The 14,827-nt window shown below is 45.6% G+C and overlaps 1 protein-coding gene across 1 annotated transcript in view; it reads right to left on the bottom strand.

Moving 5' to 3' along the window:
* The window catches only part of LOC149871400 (mucin-5B-like), a 93,107-nt gene that overhangs the window by 38,938 nt on the left and 39,342 nt on the right, over positions 1 to 14,827 (bottom strand). Inside the window, exons 16-21 of the mRNA XM_090032452.1 lie at positions 13,255 to 13,504; positions 11,746 to 11,798; positions 10,428 to 10,528; positions 9,831 to 9,982; positions 8,634 to 8,772; positions 764 to 874 (exon numbers count right to left, since the gene is read on the bottom strand). Of these exons, the coding sequence (XP_089888578.1) occupies positions 764 to 874; positions 8,634 to 8,772; positions 9,831 to 9,982; positions 10,428 to 10,528; positions 11,746 to 11,798; positions 13,255 to 13,504 (806 nt within the window). The remainder of the gene's footprint in view (positions 1 to 763; positions 875 to 8,633; positions 8,773 to 9,830; positions 9,983 to 10,427; positions 10,529 to 11,745; positions 11,799 to 13,254; positions 13,505 to 14,827) is intronic.

Here is a 14,827-nt window from a genome sequence, read left to right as displayed (position 1 = left end):
TGCAGCTGGGCTGTCTCAACATGGCTGGCTGTTCCTTCTTAAAGGGATAGACTGCCCTATTACAGATTGGGGAATAGCTGAGGAATGGTAAATACCTCTCCTTTCCTGTGCCATACCAACATTAACTGCAGGTCCAACTGGATGCCCACTCATAAGTACTGCAATGTGACTTGAGGTCATGTTCTGTAGTTTTGGAGCTACTTCTCTAATAGTGGCTGCATAGCAGTGTTAAGGTACAGTGAATTAATTGTTGTTGAGACCTTTATCTAAGGATCTACCAAATTCACAGCAGAAGTAGAGTGCGTGGCGGGTCCTTTAATCTTGCATGCTCCCCTGCATGCACCTCGCCCTTTGTGCCCTCGTCCTCCACTGCTGATTAGTAGAGGACCCTGCCATTCCCTCCTGATCACCAGCGAAGCTAAAACTGCAGTTTTAAACATGGCACCATTTTTGCCTCCCTGCCAGTCAGCAGCAAACAGCAGGGCCATCCAGGGGCCCTCATCCAATCAGTGGCAGGAGGCAAAAATAATGCCATATTTAAAACCATAGTTTTTGCTTCCTTGCTGATCAAGAGCAAGCTGCAAGTGGGGCTCCTCCACCAATCAGTGGGGGGAGGGCACAAGGGAACCTGCAAGATTAAAGGACCCACAGTGCACCCCACTTCTGCCATGAACTCAGTAAGTCCCTACCTATATGCCATCTAGCCACCACCCTCCCCTCTCCCCACAACATAATTCAGAGTTAAAACTGATTTTAGACACACCTCAAGTATCAATGTGATCTTCATGGAGCAGATGGACAGTGATTTCCCACATGCATTGTTCTGAGTTACAATTCGGAAGGTGCCATCATTAGGGTTATTGGGGCAAAAGTCCTTTACAAAACAAAGAAAAGCATATTACATCTTTTTATCTGACAAGTATAAGTCTTAAACATTCCCATAAATGAATGATGTGAGTCATATTTGACTGCACCTTTTGAATCATCATTACATTCCAATTTTCTGAAGTGCTCAGTGTTGGTTTTATTGTGCTTATTTAAGTCAATGGCTGTTTTAACAGAAAGCAAAGCTAAGTGAAAGACTGAACTTTTTTATAAACCTACTTACATTTCTAAATATAAATAGTTAAGCATTTTCACAAAAAAAAGAAGACTGAAAAATGGGGACCTTGAATCCTGTTCATTTCAGTACCTGTAAGTTGAATTTTACAATAATCTCTCACAAACTATGTTTTGTCTATAGAATGGGCTATACTGTAGCAGCAGTTATGTCTTTCAAAGAGGCACAAGGGTCAGAATATGGAAAAATGTTGCCAGCAAATCCAGCAAAGCAATCCCAGTTTTCTCTACGTATTGAAGTCAGTGGAGTTACTCCAAGGATAAGTGTGGCCCTGGGATGTTAACCATTGAACAATACACACACAATACAAAGCACACTCTATAATCAGGCTGGAATCATTTGGAAGTGGGCATAGAGGACCAAATTCAAAGAGAAAGCTAAGCCCAATTTGTGCTGATTCAGCATACAGCTTTACCCAGACAATTCAATGTATAAATTAAACCAGTTTAAAGGCCAAGTCTCATTATTATTACTAAGGAATCATACTGAAGTGATGGTTCGACACAGCATTATATAAAAAGGCCATGAGGAGATGAAGAAAGAAATTGTGTTTTTAAAAAAAAATCTAAATTAATGCCATGTAGTCAGGGTATATTGCTTGTTAACAATATATTTGCTAGTCCTGGTGAACTTTAGGTTGTCTCCTAGGATTTTTTCTAGTTGAGATCTAGCCCATAAGCAAAGGTATCAGAATTTGGATGCCAGAATCTGTGCTGTTTCTCCAAGGATAAATTAGAACCCTTCATACCTCTTCAAAAATAAGCTTTGGAGTCTAGCTGAGTTGTGGGAATGTAGCAGGTGGACTGACAAGAGGCATTTACCAGGAAAAGTAATATGCACGTCAGGTTGGCCACTGAGGCAGAGCACAATCAGGGTGCTCACCATGTAGTGTGCTGCTGCAGGCTACAAAGCAGCCTGAATGGTCATCAGCGGGGAGATCCCCTTGCCCCTCCCCCCGCCCCGTAGCCATTTTAAGAGGGAAGGTGTGTGGCAGAGCACCTTTAGACCTGAAAGCAAACAGCCGGCAAGTGCAGGCCAGCCCTCATGAGGTGGCCATTTTAGATCCTGGCTCTCTGGGCTGAGGCAGCAGCCTACTGCAATTAGATGAAGGAGCAACAACATCTTGCGGGGTCTGCTCCCTACTGGGGTCTCTGGCACACCAGCTGGAGGAGCTCCAGGCCACAGTCCAGAGACTGCGTGCCATCAGGGACTGCGAGCAGGAGATAGACTCCTACCACCAGGCTCTTCTCCCCCAGGAGCCACAGGGTAGAGCACCGTCTCCCTCCAGGACTAAGGAGGACTCTGGGACCTCCCACTCTGCCCAGTCAGGGGCATGGACCAAGGTGGTCAAGGGTCCCAAGGCCCGCCGCACCAAGGCCCCTCCCTCGCCGGAGCTTAGCAACAGGTTCGCACCTCTTGCAGCCCCAGCAGAGCCTGCTCAGTTGCCAGCTCCCGCAGGCAACCCAGGCTCAACCGCAGCTAATGCCCCCGCTCTCCCCAAGACAAAGCAAAAGGTGTTTGTTGTGAGAGACTCCATCCTGTGGGGCAATCTGCCGCCCCGACCCCTTAGCCCGGGAAGTCTGCTGCTTCCCGTGGGCCCACATCCGAGACATTGCGGAGAGGATCCCACAGCTCCTCCAGCCCACAGACCACTACCCCATGCTCCTTATTCACGTGGGCACCAATGACATGGCTCGGAGCACCCCCAGCCGGGTCATGAGGCACTACAGGCATTTGGGAGTGGGGCTTAGGGGTCTAGGAGCTCAGGTGGTGTTTTCGTCGATCCTCCCAGTCTCGGGCTATGGGCTGAGGAGGGAGAGGAGGATCCACGCAGTGAACCAAAGACTGCGGAGCTGGTGTCATCGGGAAGGCTTTGGCTTCCATGACCACAGCCTGCTCTTTGGCGAGAGAGGCAGCAAGCTGCTGGGAAGAGATGGCCTCCACCTCTCTTCCCTGGGGAGGAGGCTCTTCTCAGCCAGGCTGGCTGACCTGTTCCACCGGGCTTTAAACTAAGCCCACTGGGGGTGGGGGGACTACTGCCACTGCTGGCCCGCTGAACAACCCTTGCAAAGCCAGCAGACCAAGGCACTTAAGAGAGCCCATCCCTGCCCCAGCCCTGGCACAACCTGTGGGCAAAGCAAGTGCCCCCAAGGGCACACTTGCCTGCCTGTACACTAATGCCAGAAGCCTGGGTAACAAGCAGGAGGAGCTCGTCCTCCTGCTCAGTGCAAAGAATTATGACATTATTGGGATAATGGAGACCTGGTGGGACTCCACCCATGACTGGATCACGGGTATAGAGGTCTATACCCTGTACAGGAGGGATCGTGTTGACAAAAGGGGCGGGGGTGTAGCTCTCTATGTGAAGGAAAGCTACATATCCCTGCAAGCTGATGTTGGCGACCAGCATGGACAGCTAGAGACCCTCTGGGTAAAAAATTGTGGGGAATACGGCACAGGGGACACAACGGTGGGAGTCTACTACAGACCTCCCACTCAAAGTCCTGAGCTTGACCAGGAGTTCGCCCAGTAACTGACTGAGGCCGCTTGCTCCAGGACCTTGGTTGTCATGGGTGACTTCAATTACCCGGACATCTTGTGGGAAGATCACTCAGCAAAATCCGAGCGGTTGCAAAGCTTTCTTTCATGCGTGAATGACCTCTACCTGACTCAATGAGAGGCAAAGCGCTGCTCGACCTGGTACTGGCTACAGGGGATGACCTAATCGGCAACCTAGTGATCGATGGGAAGCTGGGTGACAGCGACCACGAGCTGATCACCTTCACCATCCACCGTAAAGCTGGCAAGTCAGTCAGCAACACAGAAGTCCTTGACTTCAGAAAAGCCAACTTTGACAAGCTCAAGAGGCTTGTCGGTCAGGCCCTCAGGCACCATGACCCCAGGGAGATGGGAGTTCAAGAAGAGTGGTTGCTTCTCAAGGATGCGATCCTCAATGCACAAGCCAAATCTATTCCAACATGGAGGAAAGGCAGCAAGAAGGCACAGCAGCCCTCCTGGCTCTCTAGGGACCTAGCGGACCTCCTGCGGCTAAAAAGGAAAGCCTACAAAGGATGGAGGATGGGATTCACCTCCAAGGAGGATTATTTTGCGTTGTGCCTGCAGGGAGCAAACCAGGAAAGCCAAGGCTGCAACTGAACTCCAACTAACTTCAAGCATCAAGGACAACAAAAAGTCCTTTTTCAGATATGTGGGGAGCCGGAGGAAAAGAAAGGGTGATGTTAGACCCCTGCTAAACCAGATGGGGCAACTGACAACTGACGCCCAGGAAAAAGCCAACCTATTAAATAGGTACTTTGCATCAGTCTTTCATCAGTCCCATGGGACGCCCATGCCTGCTATGGGACAGGGAGATCCGGGTGATGGGGATCCCCTACCCTCCATAAATGCTGACCTCGTGAAGGAACATCTTGAGAAGCTGGATACCTTCAAGTCAGCTGGCCCTGACAATCTGCACCCCAGGGAACTCAAGGAGCTGGCGAGCATCATAACCCAGCCCCTGGCACAGATCTTTGAAAACTCCTGGCACTCTGGTGTAGTACCCGAAGACTGGAAGAAGGCCAATGTCGTGCCGATCTTCAAGAAAGGGAGGAAAGCGAATCCGGCTAACTACAGGCCCATTAGCCTGACTTCTATCCTGGGGAAGATCTTAGAAAAGTTTATTAAGGAGGCCATCCTTGATGGACTGGCCCAGTCTAACATTCTAAGGGATAGCCAGCACGGGTTTGTTGCGGGTAGGTCTTGTTTGACCAATCTCATTTCCTTCTATGACCAGGTGACCTATAACCTGGACAAGGGAGAAGAGATGTCATATAAATTGACTTCAAAAAAGGTTTTGATCTGGTATCCCATGATCACCTCTTGGCCAAAATGGCCAGTTGTGGCCTTGGCTCCACCACAATCCGCTGGCTGGGAAACTGGCTCCGTGGTCGGACCCAGAAGGTTGTAATTGATGGGAGTCACTCATCGTGGTGCCCTGTGACCAGTGGGGTCCCTCAACGCTCTGTCCTTGGACCCATACTGTTCAACATCTTCATTAATGATGTGGACATTGGAGTCAGGAGTGGACTGGGCAAGTTCACCGATGACACCAAACTTTGGGGCAAAGCATCCACGCCAGAAGATAGGCGGGTGATCCAGGCTGACCTGGACAAGCTCAGCAAATGGGTAGACGAGAACCTGATGGTGTTTAACACCGAAAAATGCAAGGTTCTCCACCTTGGGAGGAAAAACCTGCAGCTTCCTTATAGGCTCGGCAGTGCTACGTTGGATAGCTCTACAGAAGAAAGAGACTTGGGCGGTCATCATTGAGCACAAGATGAACATGAGCCTGCAATGCGATGCTGCGGCTAGTAAAGCGACCAAAATGCTGGCTTGCATCCATAGATGCTTCTTCAGCAAATCCCGGGATGTCATTCTCCCCTTGTACTCGGCCTTGGGGAAGCCGCAGCTGGTGTACTGCATCCAGTATTGGGCTCCACAATTCAAAAAGGATGTGGAGAAGCTTGAGAGAGTCCAGAGGAGAGCCACGCTCATGATCAGAGGTCAGGAAAACAGATCTTACGATGACAGGCTGAGAGCCATGGGATTCTTTAGCCTGGAAAAGCGTAGGCTCAGGGGTGATCTGATGGCCACCTATAAGTTTATCAGGGGTGACCACCAGGATCTGGGGAAACGTTTGTTCACCAGAGCGCCCCAAGGGGTGACGAGGTCGAACAGTCACAAACTCCTGCAAGACCGTTTCAGGCTGGACACAAGGAAGAATTTCTTTACTGTCCCAGCCCCCAAGGTCTGGAACAGTCTGCCAGCAGAGGTGGTTCAAGCACCTACATTGAACACCTTCAAGAGTAAATTGGATGCTTATCTTGCTGGGATCCTATGACCCCAGCTGACTTCCTGCCCCTTGGGCAGGGGGCTGGACTCAATGATCTCCTGAGGTCCCTTTCAGCCCTAATGTCTATGAAATCTATGAAATCTGGCTGAGCTGCTGCTCATAAAAAACCTTGACATGGATGGCAAGAGTTTCCTATAGATGAGTGGGGTCCTGAGAGCCAGGAAGAAGATTTCAGCTTAGTTAGAACAAGGCCCAGCCTAGGCATGTGGCTAACAGCTTGTGGGCCTACAAGGAATCCAAGGAAGCCCAGGAGTAGAAGAAGGCTCTCTGGTGGGACCCAAGGGGGACCCCCCTCTGGGCTATGGATGTCAGCAGTGGCTAAGTTGAGTCTCTGATCCCTCACACTGCTCAATGCAAGAGGGCCAGGGCCAAAGGGCCATTAAACCCAATGTGAGGGGCAGGCCAGGGCCACTGTGAGCTATCTGGCACCCCAACTGACCTGGAGGTTGGGCCAGAGCCTGCAAGGGCTGAAGGTCCCTTCGACGTGGGGGATATCACAGCCAAAGAGGGCAAGGGTCAGCCAGCATGCAGAATGTTATAAGATCAGAATGGGGTCAGAGTGAGAGCTGGGCCCAATGAGAAAAAGAGCCCAAGTACATCAGCCAGGTGCCCTAATGAGGGAACTAGACCTGGGAGGATATGTCTGCTTTGTCCTGGGTAAGACTGAAAACTACACCCTGCAGGGGAAGGGTGGTCTAGTGGGGCTGTCCATGGTGGGACAGTTCCCCAAAAATACCAGGCCAGTTACTTCCCCAATGAAAGGCAGGTAGGAGCATCTTAAAACCCCAGCCCCCACCATCCAGTGGGTCATTCATACCAGAGGGAAGGAGAGTCAGTCATGCCTAGACAGAGGCACCTGAGCCCACTGGGGTGTAAGACCCCATAGCATGGTGGGGCCAGGCCCACCTACGAGAGAGGCACCTGAGCCCATGGGGGTATAATACACCAAGGCCCCATCATAGGGGCAGAATGTGGGCCCCAGTGAGCGAAGGTAGAGTAGTTACCCTGGTGAAGGGGTGGAGTGTTGAGGCCCCAGGAAGGGGGCAGTTAGTTCCAGGTAAGTCTTCCGATGCCTGAAGCCACAGTGGGCCTGTAGCCAAGAGGGCAAGTAATTGGTCCTAATTAGAGGGTACAAATGAGGAGTTACCCGACAAGGGGCTTGGGTCAGAACTCTGCCCAGGGCAAGGTGAATTGGCTGGTCAATGCTTAGATGAGGCTCGCAGGAGAGGCCCAAAGACTGGCCCTGGTTCAGTCTAAGGAGTGTGAGTAGGCAAGCCTGATGGCCTACAGGAGCCACCCAAGGGAAAAAGGCAGGTCAAATGTGGCCTTGTTTGGAGCAGCAAGTAAGAGGCCCAGTGAGAGTGTGTGAAGTGCTAGAGGCTCAGTGAGAACAGGTGGTGTGAATGAGGTCCATTGGGGTGGAATGATAGGATGAATGCATAAGGCTGAGCAAAGGGCTGAATTTGGCTCAGCCTCAAGCTGGAGCAAACAGCAACTCAAGGATGACATCTGCGAGGCTTAGGACACAATAAGGGAAAGTTGGAGTCATGTGTAAACCACTAGGCATTGAGATCTTGAATGGGCAGCCTCCTGCTTACATTGTAACACCAGTTTACCTTACAACAAAGGCATGGCAGGAGAGACCAGGCAGACTGCCCTAGACAGGTGGGTGGGCCGGTACTGTGACCAGGCCTGGGAGAGTGCCCCCTGTCACAGCCACACAATTGAGATATAAAATATATAATTTATACACTCAATTATAAACAGAGTCTGGCACCATCATTTTTCTTCCAAACACCACAGGACAAAGGGTGCCCTGATTTCCTCATTATCTCTTCTGAAACAGGATTTTTTTTCAGTTAGTTTGACAGTCCTAGCAAAAACTTGTAAGGCTGGGCCCCAGTATTTAACTGTTAGGTATAATGTTCTTGTAGAGATACCAGCAGTGCAGGAACATGGCTGGGCAACTGGGGCAAAGCAGAAGTGATGACTTCGAGTTCCTGAATGCAAAAAGGCAGTCACCAGTAGCAGCTATTTTACACCCCTCCCCCCTTCCTCCCACACACACCAAGTTGTCACCCAGGGCAGCTGCCTCTGTCATCCCCCCTCAGTTAGGCCACTGAGAGATACCTCTGCATTGTTCTCTGCTCAGAATTCTGCCCAACTGTTCTGGGTCTCTTCCTGGAAAGGAAGCTCCTGCCCTTCAGCTCCTGCTCCAGGTCTGAGACTGTAGTGGATCCTACAGCTATAATATCCCAACTATACCTTAAGCAACAGACTAATGAAGCCACATGGCAGAGGACTGTGAAGTCATGTCCTCCACTCAGAATCTTATTACATGATATCCTGGAGGCAACCCTCAGGGAGCTGAACACTGCTTGTGGGGCTTTTAAACACTGACTGTCATTCTTTTTCAGAGGACATTTCACTACTTCTGCTGAGGCCTGGGCTCTTCTACAGCCATGAAGAGGTGGAGGGGTAGAATCTTTTCTTAGTGTCTCTTGCCTTATATAGGATAGACTTCTAAGCACTTCAAAGCAACACTGCGACTTGAGCCTGTGAAAACCAGCAGGAGTCAGAATGGCAATAAAAACTTGATACCTGAGCTAGTATATAATCACAGTCGCCCATGAAATTATACTTCTCTTCATCAAAAGTCCAGTAATGTCCATTTCCATACACTGTGCATACTCCATGGCAGATATTGCCCGTACAGTTCCATTGCCTGTTGTTACATGTGCTAAAAGATAAAATGTAAAGGATGACAATTTTTCCATGATGGATGGTCTTACATAAATCAAGGAAGATGTTAAATAATTCAGAGTTTATGATTAATTTATTTCAGCTGGTTTCACTTGGTTAGAGAAAACATACACTCTTCAAATTCCCAGTTTTAGACTGGTAAGCTAAGTTGCGGTCTTTCCTATCAATTGTATTACTGAGGCACAAATTTGACTTTTTTACATTTTATATAAGGTGCTTCCTCAAAGACATTCACCCAGTTTCCTCAGCCATAGGCAGCAGGTGTTACATAAACTTCAGCAACAACTTCAGAAATGCAGCTATTTCCTGAGAACATCAGATTTCCTCAAATTCAGCCCTACTGTTTAACTCTTCTTATAAGGCTCAGCTACATCAAACAGGTAGGTTCAAACTGGGGGCACTGCTGAAGAGTGCAGAGACAGCCACAATATAGCAGGACTTCTCCCATAGCCTACTAGTGCTGTTGTAACTATGGAACAGGAAGCCCAATCCTACTTACTTCCCATCCAGTTTAGGCTGCACAGAGCCCACATCAAGTGTAGCAGAAAGCAGTCCACACATGTAGGTGAAGACTTAGATGCATCCCTGGCTACTATCTGCACACAGATATTGAATTAGGAGAGAAGCATCTGGCAATTTCACTTTTACTACTCATAAAATAACTGGCTGTAATCTAGCTCTCAACCAGGCAGGGATTTGAGTGTTTCATGTATAGGTACATGAACAATTTACAGAGGAGGCCAAAAATAATATGAAGAGTAGCTAGCACCTTTTGTCCCTATATATGCAAATGAATTGATATAATGTGGGGAAAAAGCGGGTGCTGAAAGGGAGCCAACATTACGATCCTGGGCTAATATTAAAATGCACTCTGCATCCGTACATATACCTTTGAGGAAGTGGGGGCGGGGGGCTGAGCATTTGATTTTTATTTTGTTTTTGGATTATTTGCCCTGCTGTTTTTAACAGCCATTTTACTAGCCACCACCTTCTGACACAGTGAGTGATAATACAAGACTCTGTGGAATACTATACCATGTATTACAGCCGATTATGATGGTTTCCCCTGGTTTATGGAAACTTCCTCCATGGACACATGGACACTGGTCTTCAGCAATACAGCCCCCTTTGCCATCAGATACAAGCCCATCAGGACATATGCAGCCAGAGACACATTCTGTGACATACTGTGAACATGAAAAAATAATGCAGTGTGGTATATTAGTTAACCAGGTAGGAGGAAGAAAAATCACAGACAGTTGGGCATGGGTGCAAAACTATAGCTGCAAACCTGAAGTTAAGCCAAAGACAATCTACAAATCAGGCCCATTATATTTTTTTGGAAGCCATAGATATTACAGATCTATAGTTTCTGTGGACTGATTTATTTTATGCATGTAGGAAAGCAAATTTTTTTCAAAAAATTTCAACAAGTCAGATTGCTGCAAACCATTAAAATGAATCATGACAAGCATTATGAAAAAGTGGATAGTTATAGCTGTGGTTAATAACTGAATATAGGTTGTTTGCAAACAATGTAATGCACTGCCATTGGCATTTGTTAAGAACAATTGTACATGCAGAATAGTGTTAGTCATGCATCTTTTAGCTACTATGAATTTAACCCCTTACACACTGCATGTCCTGTGTCTTACAACTTTTCTGGCATTCAGATCCAATGGTCCCTGGCCCAGCGAAAGTGCAGTCGAAGTAGTACATAGGAGGAGGGCACTCTACAAGAGGGGAAAAGCCAGAACAGAAGGGTCAGCTGATGAAGCTCATACGGATGTCATCTCATAATGTTTTCCACACCAGACATTTCAAGTACATTATGGAGCATATGAGCTGTATTTCTGGGATTTTCTTTCATAGAGTCTTGAGCTATTAGATGAGATTCTAAAGGAGAAACTAGCAGATGTTTTTTGTTTTTGAAAGCACCGCCCTTGTCATTGAATTTACTAAATATTTTTCTTTTTCTTTAAATTATAAAATGTACGGAGTAAACTTTTCCTACTTCCCCCAAGAAAGTTTGCCAACAGTGGCTCCAGCTGCCCGTTCTTACACTGAAAAATCTTGCTGTAAATCTGAGCTGAAAATGGCTTTGAAATTTTTTAAAAGGTAAACTAGTTGAAAAGGATGTGTGGGGGATAATCTGAAAATCCTGTAGAGGAATAATGTTGTAACTCTGGATCCACTTGTTATAGTGTGGGCTTTCCCTTTTAATATCTACTATTTACTGCCTTGGTTCTGTCCATATTTGTGTTTTTCCTAGCCTTAATGTAGCACAAGATATAGAAGGAATCTGCAGCCTAGCAGATGTAACAACAGAGCAATAGCAGTTGCCCCTCCTTTTCCCACCAACACATACGTCTCTACCCATGAACCTTGCTCATCCATTATGTCTCTAACAGGGATGAAGCAGACTCGTGCAGCACAGGTAAGCATGGGACCCCTTATTCTTTCATGAAATAAAGAATTCCCACAAAAGAACATGTCTTTCTATGCTGTCAGAATTGAATTATTTGTGATATTGGAACACACATCCTTCTTGGGGGAAACAAAGAAATACAACATTGTGTGAGGCACATCAGAAATTCTAGATGAGTGCGTATGTGAGGCTAAGAGCATCATGAAGAAAGTCATTATCCAAATGAACCATACTTTCATTTCTGAAGGATTCATTCTTAAAAAGCTGAATGCATAGGGGAGGAAAAAAGCACCTTTTTCATCTTATGAGGTTTGGGATATATGCTTTTTTTTTTTTAAGTTCAACAAGTTTGGAAATACTTTACAAAGAAAATGTATCCAAAAAGCCACTATGCTTTCAACCTCTAACTCACACATTTCAGGGAGAACCAGGATGTGGATACAATATTAAAAAGGGACAAATATTTTGAAAATAAATAACTTTTAAAGGACATCTTAATTCCTGACTTTATTAAAATCTCACCTTTGTCTATCATGGTTTTTCCAATGCAGTCTAATCTTCCTTGAATGCATTTGCTAAAGATATTTCATAAAATAAGAAACACATCAGTTCTTTGCACATTTGTATTAGAAAGCAAAAGTTGTCTAAAGTTGTCACACCAGCATGAAGGGGTCATAAAGTCTCCCATGTTCCGAAACAGAATTGTCACCACAGAGAGAAGGTGGGGGAAGTAAGAGACACAAGACTTATGCTCTGTCCTTTCTACTTCCACTGACTTGTGCATCATTAAGCAATTCAGTTCAATTCATTTAATCCTTCTCCTTATCTGTAAAATGAGTCAAGGGTACTGGGATACAAAATTAATGTTTTCAAAGTACTTTGAGATCCTTGAATAAAGGGGATTATATAAAGAGCAAATTGTTATAATCCAGTGATGCACTCAATTGGTTGAAAATGCCCATTATTTTTCACTTGAAATTTAAAACATTTTATTTTTACCATGTGTTAGAATTTCTCAAATGTCTGGCTTTCAAAACTGAAGTTTGTGCTCCCCCAAAACTGTTTTTGACTTACAATCTTCCTTTTTGGAAGAAATAAAATGTTTCTGTTGAGTTTTTTACACCGAAAAGGGACACTGTGACAAAAATGACATTTTTTTCCACAATAAAATTTTATTTCTGATCTTTATTTCAAAACTGTATGTTGAAAGGGGTCTATCAATAAAGTCTAATAGTATACAGGCACATCTACATGTGCTGATTTAAGGCACGTTAGCCATTTTTAAGGCTCATTAAGGGCATATATGAGCCCATGTATGAGGTCTATTCATGCCCTATGAGTAAGACATCTGAGACCATAAAGCCCTTGCCATATCCATTTTCACCCCTACTATTTATCCTTGCTTTTTCTGTACCTCATTAATGATTCCCTTTTTCCATGTGCCTACTAACTCTACTTTTTCAACTCAGCTAGCTCATCTTCCCTCCTTTTTGACCTCTTATTACCTCCTTTCTCTTAGTACCTCTTAATACCTCCACACTCTTCACTTCTGCCTACAGCTATTACTCTTCCTTCTCACTCCTGGTATTGATGTGTGGTTCCCACCTTCTTTTTTAGAAACCTCTTGTCCACTGCTGCAGTACCTGGCTTTACATCCAACCCAGAGGAGTAACAAGGCAGCTAGGTGCCTGGGACAGCTGTGATTCATGGAAGCAGTGGTGAATTGCAGCTCCTGCCTTGTTGGCAGCACAATTATGCAGCTGCAGTGGCATCTGTTAATTTTCCAGCCCCTTCCAAGCTGGTGCCCAGGAGGTTGTCCCGGATGCCCAATCTTAGTTATGCCACTGCTCTGAAGTGCTGCTCCATTCATTGGTACTGAAGCCTGCACCAGTATTTTCCCATGGAAAAAAATACCATTGTTCCCTTTTATGATACAAATTTATTCAGCAAGTATTACTTGCACAAACAACAGTGTGTATAACATTTCAGTGCCGCTATGACGCAATCAATACCTCATCAGAATCAACATACCACATCATTTCGTCCTCTTGGAAGGATTTCTCCACTTCAATGATTTGGCCTTTATAGTAGCATGGACAGTTCTCCGGAAGCACACATTGCTCATCTGCATTTAGATAAGTCCCCTCAGGGCAACCACAGCCCTCCATAGGAATGCTCTTGACACTACAGAGTTGATCAAGCTCACTCAGCGAGCGGCAGGAGTAGTTACAGAACTTCACAGAATAACTGTACACCATCGTTTCAGGACAATCGGAGACATCTTTGCAAGATAAATGAAACAAAGATGGAAATGGTCTTGTGACCTGCAGCCCTTAAGCACCATTCCTGCTCCTGAAGTATCTTTCTGAACTTTGATAAATGCAAATGCCCACTTTTCCATTACAATGAAATCTCATCTGCTCACAGGTGGAGGGTGGGGAGCCTACTCACTTAAAGTATTTAAAAATGAACGAGACAAAACATTGTAAACTATAGTCAGGCATAATCCTGACGTAGCAGGGGATGGAGTAGATGACTAGATAGAAATTTGTTATGGATAATATCTACAAATCTGTTTTCTAGATCAGGCCCCAGATACTTCTGATACATCCTTCTTCAGTTAAGAGAAATTTGAAAAAAAAATAGCACTCAGCAGGTGTGAAACGTAATGATTTCAGCTGCCAAAGAAACTCTGTGTAGATGCTTGATTTCCTGAGGACAATGGAGAGACCACGTGAGAAATTCTTGAAGGACCCCCTGAGAAACATCCCTAGAAACATCCTAGAAACAAAGTCTTAGGCTCCCTTGAGTGCACCAAAAGGCTAAACACAATGTCTAAAAGGGTTGAGTTGTCCCAGTGAGAAAGTAAAAAGCTGGACAAACTGAACATACCATTGACAACAGCCATCTTCAAATCTTTACAAGGAGCATGAAGTATACAGAAGAATAACCCAAGAGGTTACAGTGACAGGCAAGTGGTTCCTACTATTTGAATTGAGGGGTATGGAGCTGCAGGCAGGAGCCCAGCAGTGTCTTTGTCAGTAAAACCTTCCGTACCTGGGTGAGCTGGACCTTCCCCCTACATAAAATGCTGTTGCCCTAGAGGTGGCAGCTGAAGGTCACTGACCACTCTGTAAGTCTGAAGTGCATGTACTTTTTTATTTGATATGTTTTAAGAGTTGAGAACTTTTATATAACTTTTAGCTTATTTTATGCCATCTCATTATTTTGTTGTTTTAGTCTTTGGAATATGGGAAATCCCCCCCTGCAATCTTATGTGATAAGAAACTAATGAAGGAGGATGATGCCTCCTAATATTCATTGCTGAAGAGAATGCTTAATGGATAAAATGGCAAAGACATACTGGGATATTCACCTTTGTTATGGCTAATGGAGCAAGTGTGATAGGTTATATATTAATAGAACCATAGATGTAGTATAATTATAAATCATTAACAGTTCTACTGTGGGTAGAAAGTGATCAGTTCCTCCTCTTACTAAAAATTCCATTACAATTTTACGGGGAGCTCCTCCTCAAAACTGTGCAACTAGCCCCCAAATTGGAAATAGTCATTAAAAACAGAATTCAATGGAATAATAAGTT

The sequence above is a fragment of the Crocodylus siamensis genome, chromosome 2 (assembly GCF_052110815.1).
Source record: "Crocodylus siamensis isolate JL-2025a chromosome 2, ASM5211081v1, whole genome shotgun sequence".
NCBI classification, from domain to species: domain Eukaryota; kingdom Metazoa; phylum Chordata; order Crocodylia; family Crocodylidae; genus Crocodylus; species Crocodylus siamensis.
This window is presented reverse-complemented; position numbering and strand designations above follow the sequence as displayed.